The sequence below is a fragment of the Battus philenor genome, unplaced genomic scaffold, assembly GCF_028537555.1.
Source record: "Battus philenor isolate CCGP_79_NKW_IND1 unplaced genomic scaffold, ilBatPhil1.0.hap1 SCAF_6, whole genome shotgun sequence".
Taxonomy (NCBI): domain Eukaryota; kingdom Metazoa; phylum Arthropoda; class Insecta; order Lepidoptera; family Papilionidae; genus Battus; species Battus philenor.
Genome location: NW_027181726.1, coordinates 15,882,837 through 15,901,599, shown reverse-complemented (window position 1 = coordinate 15,901,599; position 18,763 = coordinate 15,882,837). Strand labels below are relative to the sequence as shown.

Below are 18,763 nucleotides of genomic sequence, written 5' to 3'. Positions count from 1 at the left end.
ATATATATAGTATCTTCTTCTTTTTATTCGATAGACGCAAACTGCAAGGTATAGGTCTACAAAAACCATCACGACCGGTGCTGCCTGTATCTAGTAACTTACCGTCACTTTAACTTAGTTATCAGTCCACCCAGTGGGGGTTAAGACAATCTTTCGGTGCCACTTGCTTTTACGAGCTACGACATTTATCTTGGTTCTTCTACGGATCTCCTCATTCGATCTTGCACCGAAACTAGAAAGGGATAAATAATTATAATAGATTAATATATGTAATATTAGGTTTTGATAATTTACAATATACCGTAAAGAATTTTAAAAGTACATTAAACAAAGGCTTGCAATAACACTTTACGAGTGATGAATATTTAAGTGATTATAAAGTTTGAAAATTAACTTCTCTGTAATAAAGACATCCTAGGAATTAAAAAAACTTGTCTTCTGGACTTTTCTAGAATCACCACAATCTCCTGAGATTCTTCTCCACATTTAAACAAGTGATAAATGTATTTATGAAAAATAGTACGAATAAATGAAATACATTCTTCCACAACAATAACATGAATATGTTACCTTTAACCTTTAGTTGTATTTAAAGTTAAACATCAAAGATGTGAGTGTACGAAAATAATAATAATAGAACGAGTTTGTGAATGGAAGAATAAATTGGTATTTTCAATGTCTGAACGGAACACCGTTAGCGGTGTAGGGAAACATGGTTTCATTTTAATCTGAGAGGCAACATACCAATATTCAGAATATGTTTTCAATGGCGTCGCGGACCGTCAACAAAACTTTTATGTGCAACGAAGAGAACTCCCTATTTCCTGAACTTTTAATATTCCAGACGAACTGAATGGGTTTATTCTTGCGTAAGCTCTTGATCAAAAAGTGGATTTTTAATCTTGGATAGTACAGTACAGACGTCCGCGGAGACGGGCCCACAAACTGCATTTAAATATAAATTCAGTATTTTACGATCGTCGCTGTGGTGCAGAATAAATCGGATCTTTGAATACTCGTAATACGAAATGTGTTATGTCCGGTAACCCGAAGACGAGTTTTTTTAACCAACTTGTTAGAATTATATAAAATCACTCTGAATGTTGTACAAAAAAGTGACACTTATAAATGATTTATTGAATCAAAACTACTACCCTCAGATATATGTTAGTAAAGAGTTTTATTTTCGATTTTTTTAATTTAATTTTAGACTGGCCAGTTATAAAAACTTTATAATGCATTTATAGTTAAAATAAATATTTAATGGAATCAGGCGTTACCTCGCGGAAGTCCATCCTAAGTAAGAAAAGGACCAATATATAGCCACTTCCGCACATGCAGTGGTAGTCGTGCAATAAAATGCACCGCACGCCAGCCCGCTGATAAATGCGTATGCGGCAAACAATGCAAATCACACAACCGCCACCGCCAAATTACTCAACACGCGTTTCACCTCTCCACGGGGCATCTTCAGGAGTTATGTTACACCGATTTTCTTCACCATAATCAGTTTTTCCTCACCATAATCATACTCCATAAGCATATTATGGTAAATAAATTAAAAAAAAAACATTCGTAGTACATATATCCCCCGATTTACACGGTACTTGTTTTACACGTTTTCGCTTTTACAAGGTTTTCCAAATAAGTTTTTTTTTGTTTTAATAATCGATTTTATTACCATCTCTCATAATGTAAAAATTTCTACTTCAAACATCAAATCGGCACAAATAACTTCGAGAGATGAAAGTGAATTCGAACCTTCGATTTCGAAAAAAAGAATGAGAGTAATTTCTGACAGTGATAAAGGATAATAAAACACCTTTGCTTTTATTTTTTGTTCTTCTGTTTAATGTATTTGTAATTAAATAAAAAAAAAACAATGTTTCCGTAATATATTAAGTATTTTAACTTGCCAACTCATTTTATTCTTATTTCTGTATGCATCTAAAAATATTGACTGCTGTTAAATAGCAAAATTATGCATTTTCTGCTAGCATTTCTATAATTTTTAATTTTTGATTTAGACGTTTTTCTCCGGAACATATCTACCGTGTAAATCGAGGGACAGATATTCATAGTTCTCGACGAAAGATCTAAGAAGAATCTAACACAGGTGTTGCACATAAAAGTTAGAGATACGTACTAACTCTCCTTGCTATTTTTATGGCCTCCACTACCTTTATCAATATTAAGGGGAGGCTTTTTTAGGTAATTAATTACACTTAAGTGAGATTACACTTGAGTGATATTCTTCTGCGGATCATCTAGTTTCTGAATCGACCTCGCAGCGAAAATGATCCTCTCCATTGCTTTCTGTGTTATCTTGAGCATTCTTATGTGGCCCATCGTTAGTGACCAGGTGTCGGATCCGTGTCATCACCGACAACACTCATTGGTCAAAGACTTTCATCTTTAAACATTGCGGTATGAGTCAACCATAAGTGAAACTTACAGTCTTTTTTAATTTAATCGCTTAAATTGTTTTAAAAGACAATTGGTTATCTTAAAAATGTCTACAATATGCTACGGTACGTTAAAATACGTGTGAAATGATGTTTTTGTGTAGTACCGTAGCACCAAATTAACTTCACATATAGCATTTTAATAAACTGCAGCTTTGAAGTATAGTTTATGTTACTGGCGTTTCAACTCTTGTTACTGCTTACTTGATGGGCTTCCCTTCACTCCACGCCAGTCTTTGTTTCGGTTGTTTTTTATCTGTGCTCCGTGCTGAAAAGTTTTTATGATTCTGCGTTAAAATACGAAATGTATTTGACTGCGTAGCTGAAGAATATAAACTAATATTTTCAGCGCATTCACTCTTTCAGAATAAGCCTAGTGAGTATAGTGGAAAGGTACTATTGCGTCATATAAAAAATGAGTTTGTTTATTTATGATATGAATAGCATAGTAAAGCATCATCAAAAAATTTCATTGGTGTATTATGAAAAATTACATCACTATTAATTATAATTTAATTTTGGCGAAATAATAATGTATTAGAGGACGATATCTGTTTCAAATTGGACCATCGCCTAATTTATAATAGAGACGTGTGAAAACGCTCCGCTTATGCCAATTGTACCACACGCACAAACGTTCCCCGCGCACACAGACCTGCGACGTGCATGCTCCCGCGCAGGATGGTTATGCGACTACTGCGCGCTTGACGTGCCTTTCTCATTTTTTATTATCTATTATATCGAGTGTTTTTTTTTTCAATAAAATTCTTCTCCAAATAAAGTTGGTTTCCTTATTAATAATATTATTCCACTTTAAATTGTCATAGTTTAGCTCTTTTGTTTCTATTATTGCTAAAGTAAAACAGTTAAACTAGGTGAAAACATACTAATCTTCTCCCATAATATTTATATAGAAATATGTACTGCGCATTAGGCCACTGAGAAACGATATTACTTATGAGCAAATACTATAACAATAGATAGCTTAAAGTTATATAAGTTACGAAATATATTTAATATTCCGTGATAACTACTTGCTGGTTGAAGTGGCGACTGTCAGGCCACATGGCAACTACTGAGCCTTTTTTAGGCCTCCGTTTTTCGGGCATTTCTCGTTAACTCCCCTCTCCTTTAATATTTTTTTCGAAGACAAAATTTATTAATTTTATTTTGTCCCTGCACTCTTAAAATTTCTTCTTCTATTCTTCATCTTTCTTGCTTCACAAATTATAATATTACTCACCGTAATTTCCAAGGTGCTGCAGATTTTTTGAGTAAATAAAGTATATTTGTAAATACCTATTTATTTATTTTCACTTTTAATTTAATACAGTATTATCACAGTAAGGCTGTTAAGGCTTTGAGGTTATGTAGCGAGAACACGGAACTTTAAGCGTAGCGTAGATCATCTAAGGAAGCTGCTTGTATACCGCTGTCAAACAAAGTTAATGCAAATCTATAGGGAAAGCCTGTGCCCACTAGTGAACATCCTAACGCTAAAATAATAGTTATAAAAAGCCTGTATATTATATATAATTTGTGTTAGAGTAATAAAATTTTTATTTTATATCAGTGAACTATGTTAGCGGGGTTATTAAATGTATTTATTATAGATAATTAAAACTTTAATATAATATAGTATGGAAATATAGTAAAGCCTTTGAAACGTCAATAGATGGCGCTATATGCATCATTAATAATGTTCCGAATATAATATTTATTTGTTTTATTTTTCTATATTTAATTATCTGTATTAATTTATATCTAAGTAAAGAAGCGAAGCTGGTCAGGGGAAGAATCTCAACTAAATTACGGATTGCTTGCAGGGCGTTTAATCAAAACGTTTGAATCGCATTGCACACGCTCCATTGGTGGCCCGGTACGCTGATTAATCCCTTTGATCACCCCGACGATCGATGGACGCGTAACACGCAACTTCTTATATACAGATAAGAAAGTTACGTATTGTTGGGATATTATATTTGGATACGTGACGTCAAATATGACGTAGATGTAGAAGGTTATTGTATGTGGAAGGCTTTATTATAGGTTACAAGTAACATTGAGCTATGAAAAAATGTAATCCTCTCTTTAAATAGATAAGAAATAACTTAATGATATTATATTAACAAAAATAGATCTCAAAACTCATATAACTATATATTATAAACAATTATTATTAATCTTAATCTGCCGTCAATTATTGGAATGTCCCGTTGAAACAGAAAAATTCATTCTCTCGGTGTTTGGCACTGGTCGGTCTAAACTCTCCTGAAACTGCCCTGTGGGAGGGTGAAAACGTGTAGAGTAGTCTAATGGTGGTAGTTGTGTTTCGCATTGTTTACCGCACGCGCATTCATCAGCGGGCGGGCGGTGCACTTCATTGCATGACTACTGCTACATAGTGGCAGTAGCTATATATTAGTCCCTTTCTTAGTTAGGATGGACTTCCGATAGGTAACACCTGAATCTATTAGATAGAAAAGTTATATATATAACACATTGCGAAGTGATCAATGTATACTGTATGACTGAGTGAGCGTATCAAATGAGCTTTACGTTCTTTCTTTAAAGATTTTACGTATATACCAAATCACCCTGTATATATATTTGAACTTAACATAAACTGAAATATAGTTATTCTAGATATAGCAGGTTATATTAGTTCTGTGTTATAGTAAAAAACGTTGCGTTATCTTATAACACAACCGCGTATAACACGTTTTGACGTATTACGGAATATATATATTTAATTTATTTTGTTGACAACATTTAAAAGATTTTATATCTAAAACATATCATCTAATATATAAAATTCTCGTGTCACGGTGTTCGAACTTGAACTCCTCCGAAACGGCTTGACCGATTTTTACCAAATTTCATATGCGTATTCAGTAGGTCTGAGAATCGTCTACTATCTATTTTCCATACTCCTTAGTGATAAGGGTGGTCCACCCCTAAATTTTTTTTTAAATTTTAAGACAAAATTTTTTGTTTTTATTTTTTTATGATACAACATACAAAAATACACACAACCTTAAATTTTTACCCCTCTACGATCAACCCTTATTTTTAATGTGTTAATTAAAAACATTAGTTTTTGTTTGCAAAACAACGTTTGCGGGATCAGCTAGTTGTATTTAAAAATAAATAAATACGAAGATTTATTAGCAATGATATAACCAGATTATTCTGTCTTAATTAAACCTCTGGGCGCTTCCCAATTCCGAACCAATCCAATAATTCTGAACTAGAATCATGAACAAGCAATACTGATTACCGACAGAATCGTTCGACACTCCGCCTTAGGGGGGATGGGAGGGTGAGAGGTCGATTCATGGAATTGTGACTGCCTCGTCACTTCCAGAGTCCGATTCGGTAGCGAAATATTGCAGACACCAATTAATTATCATTACTTAGTTTAGAAGTACACGAAATTCAGTAATTATTAATTAATTTTGTATATAATTATGTTAGAAAAACTGTGATATTAATATAAATAAAAGCTGATAAACATGTACTGTGACTTTAAAAATAAAATTATCGATTTTTTTTCTGTTTTGGAATTGTACATACACCTATCCCCCGATTTACACGGTAGATACGTTTCTGAGAAAAGCGTGTAAATCGAAAATTAAAAATTTTCAAGTCGAAACCGTGTAAATCGAAAAGCTTGCAGAAAATGCATAATTTTGCTATTTGACAGTTGTGATTTTTTTTTCAATATTTTTAGGTGTACACAGAAATAAAAATAAAATGCATTGAGAATGTAAAATATTTAATATATTTTATAGCGGAAACACTGTTTTTATTTTATTTATTTACAATACACTAAACAGTAGAACAAAAAATATAACCAAAGGTGTTTTATTATCCTTTATCCCTGTCAAAAATTACTCTCATTCTTTCTTTCGAAATCGAAGGTTCGAATTCGCTTTCATCACTCGAAGTTATTTGTGCCGATTCGATGTTTGAAGCAGAAATATTTACGTTATGAGAGATGGTAATAAAATCGGTTATTAACAATTGTTTCGAATTTTTTGTAAGATCTTTGTAAGCTTCTTCATATTGAGCCAAGTCAGCACATAAGCTCGGGATTCCCCGTGAAATGTGTACACAGCACAAGTGTTCAATCACAGTAGCATTTAGTAGAGTGCGATAAAAACAAAAAAAAACTTATTTGGAAAACCGTGTAAAAGCGAAAACGTGTAAAACGAGTACTGTGTAAATCGGGGGATGGGTGTATATTATAATTATTTTTTTTGAAAATATATCATATTGGCGATTTGAATTGATAGTAGGAGGTCAGAAATCACACAGAACAGATGGCTGCACTAAAGCTTTGAATTTAAGACCACAGACGGACCTTATTTATAATCATCGGATAACACTGAATGTTGGCTACTTTTAAATAAATGGGGCAGTCCTTTGCCCAGCTGTGGACGTCATACGACGCAACTGTCATAAATATGTATATTTAAGATCATAAACGTGTGAAACTGGCTTAAAAAATAACTCAGATTAAAATTTTTCAAATATACGTATTTTTAATTTTTTTTGTAAATAATATGGCTATTGGCGATTGATTGTGTCATTTAAAACCATTTTATATTTAAATTTCTTTTTTAATACTTTTTATAATGACAGTTTATATCGTTATGTAGTAACGATTGTTCATTTGTTCTGTCTGTCTATTGTTACGTATTATTTTACTGTTACCTAGTTCTTTTATAATTATAATTAAACTATCACAATCATTATGACTTATGTAATCTCTTTATACCAATATACTATTTATACCTGATATAACAGTTGTAAGCTGCAGAAATGTTTTTTTTTAAATTAAGAATGAACTTAAAAACAAAATAATCTGGTTATTGTTTTAATAATATTAAATTATTTTTTTTATTAAAATAGTTGAGTAATTATGTATAAAGTGAAATAAAAAAAGTGTATTGATACAGTCCACATGCTCGACAGCAATGAGAGGAAGGTAGATAAAAAACGAGAATTGTAACATATGTGTATCTAATTTTATAAGTAGGATTCGCAGATTGTGTTTAATTATTATAAAATTAATTCATAATTAACTAAACTATTTTAATAAAATAGATAATTTTAATATTTTTTGAACAATAACCCCATCGTTCTGTTTTAAAGTTCATCCTTTTTTTTTGTATAGTACACCGTAATAAAAATATAATGACCATATAGTAAGAAAAGAGTTTTCGAAAATCGTGTCACTAAATTATTATTAATTTTATTGTTTACTGTCTATCCCTTCAGACTTTGTATAGCCAGAAGTTGTCGACTTGTCGCATTTCAGGATATAAAAATAATGTAACATATTTTATAATGACCAATTTATAAAAGGCAATAGGTCAAAACAGACCTGAATTCAGAGAAGAATGAAGAGTAGCTACTTGGATATCAAATTAAAAGACAAAATTAGAAACACAGCCATCCGATAAAAACGTGTATAATAGATGCACTTGCCTATTCCCTACAAAGAAAGTGGAATTGGACTGGTCACGTGGCGAGGTTCGCTGATAACAGGTGGACACAAAGGGTTATAAAATGGACGGGAGCACCAGGTACCAGAGCGAGAGGTAGACCTAATGCCAGTTAGGCTGATGAGGTCGTGGCTACGGCATGTCACGGGTGCCTCCAAGTTGCCAAAGATAGAGAAAAATGGAAAGCTTCGGAAGAGGCTTTTATCATGAGGTAGTCCATACAAACTTATTACAAAATTATCAAAACTATTATTAAAAATTACTAATTTTGAGGCATTTGTATGGAATGAAATAAAGCCTTATTATTATAATTGGCAATAGGTATAAAGGCTTTTAAACTTTTTGCAGACATGTGAGCTATATCAACCCCTTTTAGGGTTTTACACCTATAAACAAGGACAAAAAACTTTTCTCCTAAAGTTGGTAACACCGACTTGATCAGTGGGCACTTGTCGATCTTATATATATATATATATATATATATATGTATATATATAAGGTTAAGTGCCCAGTGTTGGTAATATATGGAGCCGACTAAATTAAATGAACGTATGTAAACACGCAAGCGCTCGCGTTGCTTGCAGTTCTGATTAGCGCTTAAATTTAGAGTAAATATTGGTATGTTCGATTATTCATGGCATGATGTTCATGTCCGATATATGTTAAACCAGATATACAAAACATTTTAGCAGTACAATCACTTCCGGGGCTACCTGTCTCAATAGACTTCTTACAGGCAGAAGTAATTTCTGTTACGATACAAAAGAAAAAGAATGTAACATGTTATCGCCTTCCTGATGGCCCACGATAGTAATTTTCTGTATTTTTAGCAATATTTTCTATTTATTTCATCTAAAAAAGTATGATTTAATGTGAAATAAATAAATTAATTTTTTGACCAATAAATACTAACACGATATAAATTTGCAGCCTGTGAAGCTCTAAGTGAACTTACGTAACACCTTTGTTTGTTATCCAATAGAACCTATTTCGATTTTAAAGTTATATAAAAACCGTGCTTATTTTTTTTTGATAATATAGGAGAAATTACACCTAATTACCTCGTGTAAAAAGACACAAACTTTTTCCTTTATTATTATGCTATTTTGTATATATTTTCTGGCTTGTGTGATGGAGGATATTAATTTAAATAGTAAACTAATAGCCGTTCGTAATTGGAACCAATTAAAGATATATTAATTATTAAATGCAGTTACGTTAAGTATAGATGTAAGTCAATTGGGCACAGAATCATCCGAAACGTAAAATGCATGTTTCCCGTAACAAGTTCCGATGAAAAGGCGAGTGCATGCAGCCGCAAATGGGAGGCAACCGTCGGTGAATTCGTCCGCGTTAATCAACTCTAGTGTGGCGCGAGTTTTATATTCGAAACACAAATTGGAGTGTTGTGCGTATGACGAATGTACCACTTCGCTAATTGAGTCCATTCTCACGTGCAACCGCCGGATCTCAATTACGGTGACACATCGCACGGTTCTAAACACTTGAACTACTGTATTGTCAACACTATATGGTTTTAATTAAGTGAAATGAAATTTAAGGTAAACTTTTCATTAAAATACAACACCAACGAAGATGCTGTAGATATAGTTGTAAAAGATAAATACGAGTACCTGCAAAGTGTAGCTAAACAATGCATCGGGTAGAGGAAGTTGAAATAGGAGTGGATGCAGAATTAATAATTGCACTTAAGTTAAATAATATACTTATATATACTTAAATATACATATGTATTATACAAGTTTTAGTAGAATTTAAGGTCGTATAGAAATGCTGAATGCGGACCACTTTCAAAAAGTGTTTTTGTAAATCTAGTGGACCTGTATCCAGTGAAGATCATTATGATATGGTTAATGATAATGATTGTAATTACGGTAGTGAGGATAAAAATTATAACGATGATAGTGCCGACTGTGATGATAATGACTATACTGATAATATTTATCGAAATTATAGTTATGATAATAATAATAACGTTAAAAATGATGATTATTTTGAAATTGATAGTAGAGGTAATGGTGACAATGACGATAGTATAGAAAATGATGATAATGACGATAATAGAGATAATGGTGACAATGACGATAGTAGGGATAGTGGTGATAGTGACGATAGTAGGGATATTGATAATAATGACGAAAGTAGAGATAATGATGATAATGACGATAGTAGAGATAATGATGATAATGACGATAGTAGAGATAATGATGATAATGACGATAATATAGATAATGATGATAATTACGATAGTAGAGATAATGAAGATAGTATAGATAATGATGATAATGACGATAGTAGAGATAATGATGATAATGACAACAGTAGAAATAATGGTGATAATGACGATAGTATAGATAATGATGATAATGACGATAGCATAGATAATGTTGATAATGACGATAGTAGAGATAATGATGATATTATCTATAATGATGGCAATGGTGGAGATAACCATTGCCATCATTATAAATAATGAATAAATTATCTATATAATCATGATAATAATGAATAAAATAGTACAAAAAAGCATTTATAAAAGTATTTCAATAATATAGAAAGTTCTCTCTAGAACGCTATGTCTTCCACTCAAGGTTTTATAGGTACTATTATTTGTTTCTTCCGCGGTCCACGCTTAGTAATGAAAAATTAATATTTATTATCTCAAGCTATATAACAATGGATACTTTATTGATTTAAACACCGTCTAACCTGGAATGAAATGTAACCGTGATTATACAGTTGTAGTCAATTATATAACCGAAGGAAGGTATAACAAGATCAAAACAATCAACGTTGAAGTTGGAGTCGTTAGCCGGCGCTCAAATAACAAACTCGAGGAATCGCTACTTCGGTTGACTTGTTTGGTGTTAACTGCTTTTATTATGAATACGAACGCCCGAAGGCGAAATCACTTCCAAACTTACTCCTCGCTTCTCGACAACAGATTTTTGGTACAGAAAATTTGATATAATTTTTAATTAACCGTTTTTTTTTTTATTCTACCAACAATTCCGCACCGAGATTGTATATTATAAAATTAATAATAATATTGGTAAATTGACAATTTTGTAACTTTTCAGTACTGTAGTTCATACTTTAATAATAACATATTACTTACGTGCCGTAATTAAAAAACCTTGAATGAAGAATAATGATAGAAATAGGATAGATACAATAGCTAAAAATAAAATAGTAAATAAGAAAAGGACCAATATTCAGCCATTTCCGCGCATGCAGTGGTAGTCATGCAACAAAGTGCACCGCCTGCCAGCCCGCTGATGAATGCGTATGCGGCAAACAATGCTAATTACACAACTACCACCGTTGATTCACTCAACTCGTGTTTCACCCCTCCACGGGGCATCCTTAGGAGTAATCTTACAAAGACCAGTGCCAAACACCGAGTCCGAGGCATTGGTTGGTCTAACATTATGTAGAGTAGATTAACGGTGATAGTTGTGTTTCGCATTGTTTGCCGCACGCGCATTTATCAGCGGGCTGACGGGCGGTGAACTTCATTGCACGACTACTGCTGCATAGCGGAAGTAGCTATATATTAGTTCCTTTTTTACTTAGGAAAGACTTGGGTAAAGTAACGCCTTAATCTATTAATAATAAAAAAAATAATATTAGTTAAATTTTAATTATTAATAACAGTCGTGCATGGCGTAGATACGCCCCCACTAGCATGACCAATGACATATCTCAGGTTGTGCGAAGTCTTTAGATGCGGGCAATAGAAGACTGTTTATTTTGGTGATCTTTGGGAGGAGCTTATCCCTTGCAGTGGAGGTCCATCAGCTGAAAAGATGAAGAAGTGAATAATTCTTCCTTGTCTGTCAATTCACGCATAACTTTCGTTTATAGGAATGGACGAAGCTAAGAAAAGTAAATCGTACCGTAAAGTGACAGTATAATCGTAATTAAAATTAGATATTTACACTTTTTTTTAATTGAATCACATAAATACTTTTTACTGTTCCACGTAATCAGGTTTTTTCTCATTTATGGTATCCGGTTTTGTGAATGTAATTGAATCACTTGCTTATTTAAGAAAAATAAAACAAAAAGAATTTAATTAGGTCTCTCATAATGAATTCTGCGCTTATCCTGCTTCACGACCCAATGGATTGTAAATTCAACGTAGTGCCCTATTCTATTAAATAACAGTTTTAAGCATTTGTGTATAAGAACTCGGACGCTGAGACTATTAAAAGATAAGTAGTAAGTAAATTTCGAATGGGATCTCTTTACAGTTTTACTTTCATGTAAATTATTAAGTTAATTTATTTCAATGGCAATAATTTTATGTGAAGATACACGGATCCGATACGTTGTCGCTTACGATAAACCTCATGAGAAGAGAGAGAGAAATAGGGAGGGATATGCTTGGAGTTTCATTAGGAAAATACAGAAACTAGAAAATTCGCAAAAAAATCAAGGTTACTGCCTTTACTCAAAGAATTGCTAGTTCTAAGTGAGAGAGGTACTGCAGCGGATATCACGAACTAGCAAACACACCTTTAGACGTCCATCTATAAGGCAGAGAGATGGCTTTGTTAAATGAGTCAGAAAATACTGGATTCATCCGCTTTTAACTGGTTTTATTTGAACACGATGTGCACATATAATATAGTTCGCTTATTAGTTTTAAATCTAAAATTAAAGGTATTTTATTAAATAAATCTTATATTTTCAACATCTTTTAGTTAATAGAAATGTGTGGATCTTGCTTTGTTGATAGATATTATAATGTACATATGAAAAAATATTATTAAATTTCATTTAAAATAGCAACTGTTGTTTCTGGCCGACTCTTATCAACAGATCAGTATTCAGAGCCGGTGGTAACTTACTGCATATAATGTTAAAATAATCGACGATTCAAAAACGCATGTAAATAAATACTTAAATATAGATATTTTGTAGTTTTTAATGTTTTTAGAAATCTATGGATTAGATATATGTCTAGCAGGGAACTTTTTTAAGCTGGTGATTATGACGAATAAGCGTTCAGGATTATATATAGTGATGAAACTGAAAAATAGCACCAATAAATAAAATATATAAAAATGTTACTCAGTATAATAATAACTAAATCAAGTCATTTATTACTAAAATTCACGTGACATATAATAAAGTATTCGTATATGTTGAAATTAAGAAAATAATTTCATTAGTTTTGCAAAACCGTGCTCTAGAACTAGACCGTGGTTTTCGACCGATGCCCGTTACATGATGGATGAGACATATATATTCCGGCCCGATGTCTGTACACTTGTTAACATGCCGCCAAGATCCCGATACAGGGCAATTCAATTACTCACTAAATCAATCAAGTTTCCTCACAATTAAATTTGTACGTAGAATTCTCAAGCAATTAATGTATTTTTTTATAACTCGATGTTTAACATTAAAATAAGATATTTAATCAGCATTAAAGTTCAAAAATAAAAAGGCTCTACTAATGCTAACCTAACCTAAACGATCAGTTGAAAGAGGCTTACTTTGAGCAGCTGGAGTTTAGGGTGGGGGCCCTAAACTCCCACTTCGGCGACTCTGAGGCGGACGATGGTTCGACGTGGTCTCGAACCTTTGTGATAGCACCACGAGGGTTTCGGGGGAAGCGTATACACGCATACCCCGAGGGAAGACCGCGTGGCGATCCCTGACCTGATACCGCGGTCCCCCGTAAAGCGCAGAGGGCGATCACCGGGTGGGGGGGGTTAGTGGGTAGGAATCCCACATGTCCCAAATCAATAGTTTCATAAATAATAAATAAAGGTGCATGATAATATACGAATAAAAAACGCTTACTAAATTCGGATTATTTAACAGATTTTGTTCTGCCAGAAGTTAAAAGCCTGTCGCTTGAAAAAAATAAGTAATTTATTTCACATTGAACACTATACTAAGTGATTGGGAAAAGGTGAGAAAACTTTTTGCTTAAAAATGAGCAAGGCATTCGCTAAATTTGAAGCAGTGAAATATAGATCAGGCTGACATAAATTTTCAAGAACCTTAAACCGCAAATATCATTGAGGATCAGTTCAATTATTCCACCGGTATTCGATCACGTGGATTTTGTGTTCGACAAATAGTTGTATCTAACGGGCGAAGTTAATCCGGCAATAGGGAACAGCCCCTCCTATAATCAATACTGACCGCTATATAGTTAAATATGGAGTTGAATATCGTATTTCAAAGCTTTGTTTGAACTGCGCTCCCTGAAAGCGGTATTTATCATTTTAAAGGGCGATGTGCTAAATCCCATAGTTGATTTATTTAATAATATTTCCTTTTGTTTTATTTGAATATTCTTTTGTTTCTTCTGTTATTATATTTTTCGTGACCTGGGTTCCGTTATAGCATGAATCAGTTGAAAAATTCACTAAGATATTTAATGGAATCAGGCGTTACCTCGCGGAAGTCCATCCTAAGTAAGAAAAGGACCAATATTTAGCAACTTCCGCACATGCAGTGGTAGTCGTGCAACAAAGTACCGTCCGCCAGTCCGCCGATAAATGCGTATGCGGCAAACAATGCGAATCACACAACCACCACCGCCAAATCACTCAACACGTGTTTCACCCCTCCACGGGGCATCTTCAGGAGTTATGTTACATCGAGTAGTGCCAAACACAGAGTCTAAGATGTGGAAGGACCGCGGATTAAACTGAAATATAAACATGATATCTGGACGCGAAGGATTCTGCTGGAGACGGGTGCTTAAAATATCTTGGTCTATACTTCTTTTCAGCCGATGTACTTCTGCTATAAGGCTTTCACCAAAGATCTTCACGGTGACTGGCTTTGCGCTACCTTAATTCAGTGACTTCTCGCAACCTTTACGATGTCGTCGGTGAGCCTAGTAAGAAAGCCTATCCCGTTACGTCTACCGTCTCGTGGTCGCCACTGGAGAACCCTTCAACCCCAACGGCTATCGATTGCATGAGCGATGTACCCTGCTCATTGTCACTTCAGACGAGGAATTCTTCGAGACTCGTCGCAAAAGAGAAAAAGAGAGAGAGAGAGCGGAAGAGAGAGGGGGAGAGGGGGAGAGGGAGAGAGAGTGAGAGAAAGAGAGAGAAAGAGAGAGGGAGAGAGGGAGAGAAAAAGAGACGGAGAGAAAGAGAGAGGGAGAGAAAGAGGAGAGGGAGATAAAGAGAGAGGGAGAGAGAGAGAGAGAGAGCATCGAAGCTGATAAAATTTGACAAATTTTTATTCCAAAATCAAAATCAAGAAAACAGTTAAAGCTACAACAAACTTATACATATTTAAAGATATACTATGTAATATTTTAATATAGTTAGTATGGAACTAACAACACATTATATGATCTAAACAAAAATCATATATTACAGTACGCGTTACGAAAAAATGTTTAGTGTTAAACGTACGAAAATTTATGAATAATGTTTATTTTGTATATTTTAAATTAAGATCTACGTAATACAAAAAAAAATATTAAAAAGGGTGTAAAGTTGTATAAAGTTGAATAAAAAATTCGTTGTATAGAGTGAAGACTCCTGTATCCGCTTTCCATTGGTATCTAAATACTCGAGATTGCGAATTAAAAAAAAATAGTTTTTATTCCAACATTATCAGTTCCTTGATGATTATATATAACATGTTTATTGACAATAAATAAGATATACGATCACCCTTTAAAACTTTTGCACTTATAATCAAACACCATGTAAAGTGTGAAATATCTGAGAAAATACCTGATTAATTAAAATCCATAATTTCACAGTCGCCTGACACAAATAAGGCAACCGATCCGTCAAAGGGAAAGCCGGCGTACTTCTGTATCAGATAATGCGCCTGCTTTGATGTGTTGGCAAGGAACTTGAAACATAATAACGACCCCATACAGAATGAGCTTGGCTTTATCAGGGGTTCAGTGAAGCGTAACAATTCATCCATGTTTTGTTTCGCGAACTGTATTTATTATTTTTTAGCAAACTCTCGTTTTAATGATATGTTTATGCATTTAGATTTTGTTTGTTTAAGTGCATTATATATTTTAGTTAATTAAAATGTTTATCAAATTATTTCACGTTCATAGAACCTCCACAGTGCACAATGGGCCGTGAAAACAAATCTATATCAAAGTTTCGACCGCAGAAGCCTCTTATTCATTTGTAATACATAATCATATTTTTAATAAAACGTCTCAAAACATTATTGGGCTATAAAATTAAAAATAATTATAACGAAAAAGGTTTATTATTCAATAAAAAGATATTTAAATCATAAGAATCCTTGGCAGTGATGTCACCTGATTATTTTGATTTAATTTAGGATATATGTGATAAAGTGTATACATATAAATCTGTGTTGTTAAACTTAAAAGTCGTGTTTTAGTGGAGTTTCTTTCTGCTTCTTGTCTATAATAGATAATAAGTTGACGAACAATACGAGTTCTGTTACGTCTAAGTTCCAATGTTGACTAAATGAATTTTATATTTATCTTTATTGTCTGAAGTGACAGGAGGCAAATCGCTCGTGTAACCAATGGTGGTTAGGGTGACGAGCCGGCGGACTTGTGGGTTGGACTAGAGTAGATGGACCGATATATTTAATGGAATCAAGCGTTATTTTGCGGAAATCCATCTTAATTAAGAAAAGGACCAATATTTAGCCACTTCCGCACATGCAGTGGTAGTCGTGCAACAAAGTGCACCGCCCGCCAGCCCGCTGATAAATGCGCATGCAAACAATGCGAAATACACAACTACCACCGTTATATCACTCAACACGTGTCACCACTCCACGGGGCTTCAGGAGTTATGTTACACCGATTAGTGCCAAACACAGAGTGTTACACCGAGGACCGACATAGTTAAGTTTGCGAGATGTCGCTGGATGTGGAATGCGCAGGAGTGGTCATTGTGACAGATATTTTGGATCCTATGCCTTGCATGACGTTTATCAGCTGAAAATAAGAAAAAGATATAGGTAATGATGTATGGCATAACATTTAAATCAGTGATTCCCAAAGTGGTCTATATCGACCCCTAGGGTCTATGACAACCTGCAAGGGGTCTTCGTCAGCGACAAAAAATTTGGGGGTCCATGAAATGCAAAATGGGTGTCCACGATAGTCGATCTCTCTACTGTCTTATAATATCAAAACATTTACATTATTTATAAAAGTACTTACGAAGTAAATAAATTAATATATATGTTTATAAAATTGTTTAAATTGTAAGATTTTGGTATTCGCTTTGTGGTCGCAATACATTTTGAACATACACTAAACTTCACTACAGTTAGAAATTTACAGGAAATCAATATCAGGTAAGTAGGGGGTCTACCCAACGCGGAAAAACGTGGCAAGGGGTCTACGACACAAAAAGTTTAGGGAACTCTGATTTTAATAATGAAAATGTAGAAAGTGTATTTAAAAACTTATTATTTGAAATTAATAATAAACCTTTTGAATAATTCTCTATAATATTAATTAAAGATGTTTTAAGACAACAAAAAGCCAGTCTAAGTTATTTGCTTGTTCACAGATCAGCTCTTGGCTTGTATTTTTATGTTGAAAGTTACTATTATTGTTAAGTTATTATTATGCTTGTTCAACTTGTTTCTAGTCACTTTTAATTTTTTAAGCACATACATAAGGTAATCAATACTTCTATGTATGTAATAAAGTTATAAATAAATATTAAAATTAAAACGTTTTAGAATTTGTACTAAAAAATGACTATACTGTTTTTATTGTTTAGGTAGAGAGTATAGAGCTTTGTACACAAAAGATCGATCGTGATTTGCTACGCTTAGTTCAAACGGAGACTTTTCTCCCTTTCCGCAACCATCAATAAACGTCAGCCAGCGCATTAATTGCTCGGTGCAGGTGCTACGGAACCTCTACGAGCGGTATTCCTAAATAAATAATTCCCCTATCAATCCGACAGAACGCTGCGGAGTATATTTCGCATTCAGACTTGAATTACGCTTGAAAATAAGTTACATTTGAAAGGGTAACTTTGTTACTTAATTGTTTGTGCGCAAAGTTTGTGCTAACTTAAAATTTGAATATTTGTGTGCTATTGTTTAGAGATCTTTTGTTTTCACAGTGATACTATAAAGAGTTAGTTACATCTATATACAAATAAATAAAAATGTGATGTATGTTTGTAGTACTAAAACATACGCTTTTTACATGAATATGACATACACAGTACATATTCCGAAATGACATTTTTTTTAAATTTTTGTCTGTCTGTTTGTTCCGAATAATCCCTGAAATGGCTGAAATTTTGACGTGACTTATACTGGAAGGTAGCTGATGTAATAAGAAATAGGCTGACTTTTTATAGAAATATATAAAAGAGAAAAAAAAACAAACAAAATTTCGTATAGCTAGTATACCACAAAAATTGTAACAATTATCGATTGGTTAAAGCAGTAAAGAAGTTGTTGATGTCATCTGTAGAATTGGTAAATAAATTTTTAACATTTTTAAGAAATATTTTCCTATGGATATTTGAATTAACTTTGTTAAAAATATTAAAAATACACTCTCTCGATTGCTTTTTAAAAAGACATTGTGTTTAAATATAGAATTATTTTGATTTTTCGTAAGTTGTTTACGCGATCAATTACATTCCCTCATAGTTAAAATAAGTACGCTTTTTATTTTCAATATAAAGTTAAAATTAAACTTACACTTAAATAAAAATCAATAAAGTAAATTTGTATGTTGAAAGGTTAAAAGATTTACTCTTGCGTTGGTTTTATATAAGCAAG

General features: G+C 33.2%; 2 protein-coding genes across 2 annotated transcripts in view; both read left to right on the top strand.

The window, feature by feature from the left end:
* The window catches only part of mmd (mind-meld), a 514,304-nt gene that overhangs the window by 17,611 nt on the left and 477,930 nt on the right, over positions 1-18,763 (top strand). The window lies entirely within an intron of this gene.
* LOC137930392 (dentin sialophosphoprotein-like) lies at positions 9,846-10,472 on the top strand. The gene has a single exon (XM_068773634.1). It carries the CDS (start codon positions 9,846-9,848, stop codon positions 10,470-10,472), a length of 627 nt encoding a protein of 208 aa, XP_068629735.1.

Bases quoted from the DNA above. Each gene is read 5' to 3' on its own strand.
- LOC137930392 (XM_068773634.1), top strand. From the start codon at position 9,846: ATGGTTAATGATAATGATTGTAATTACGGTAGTGAGGATAAAAATTAT.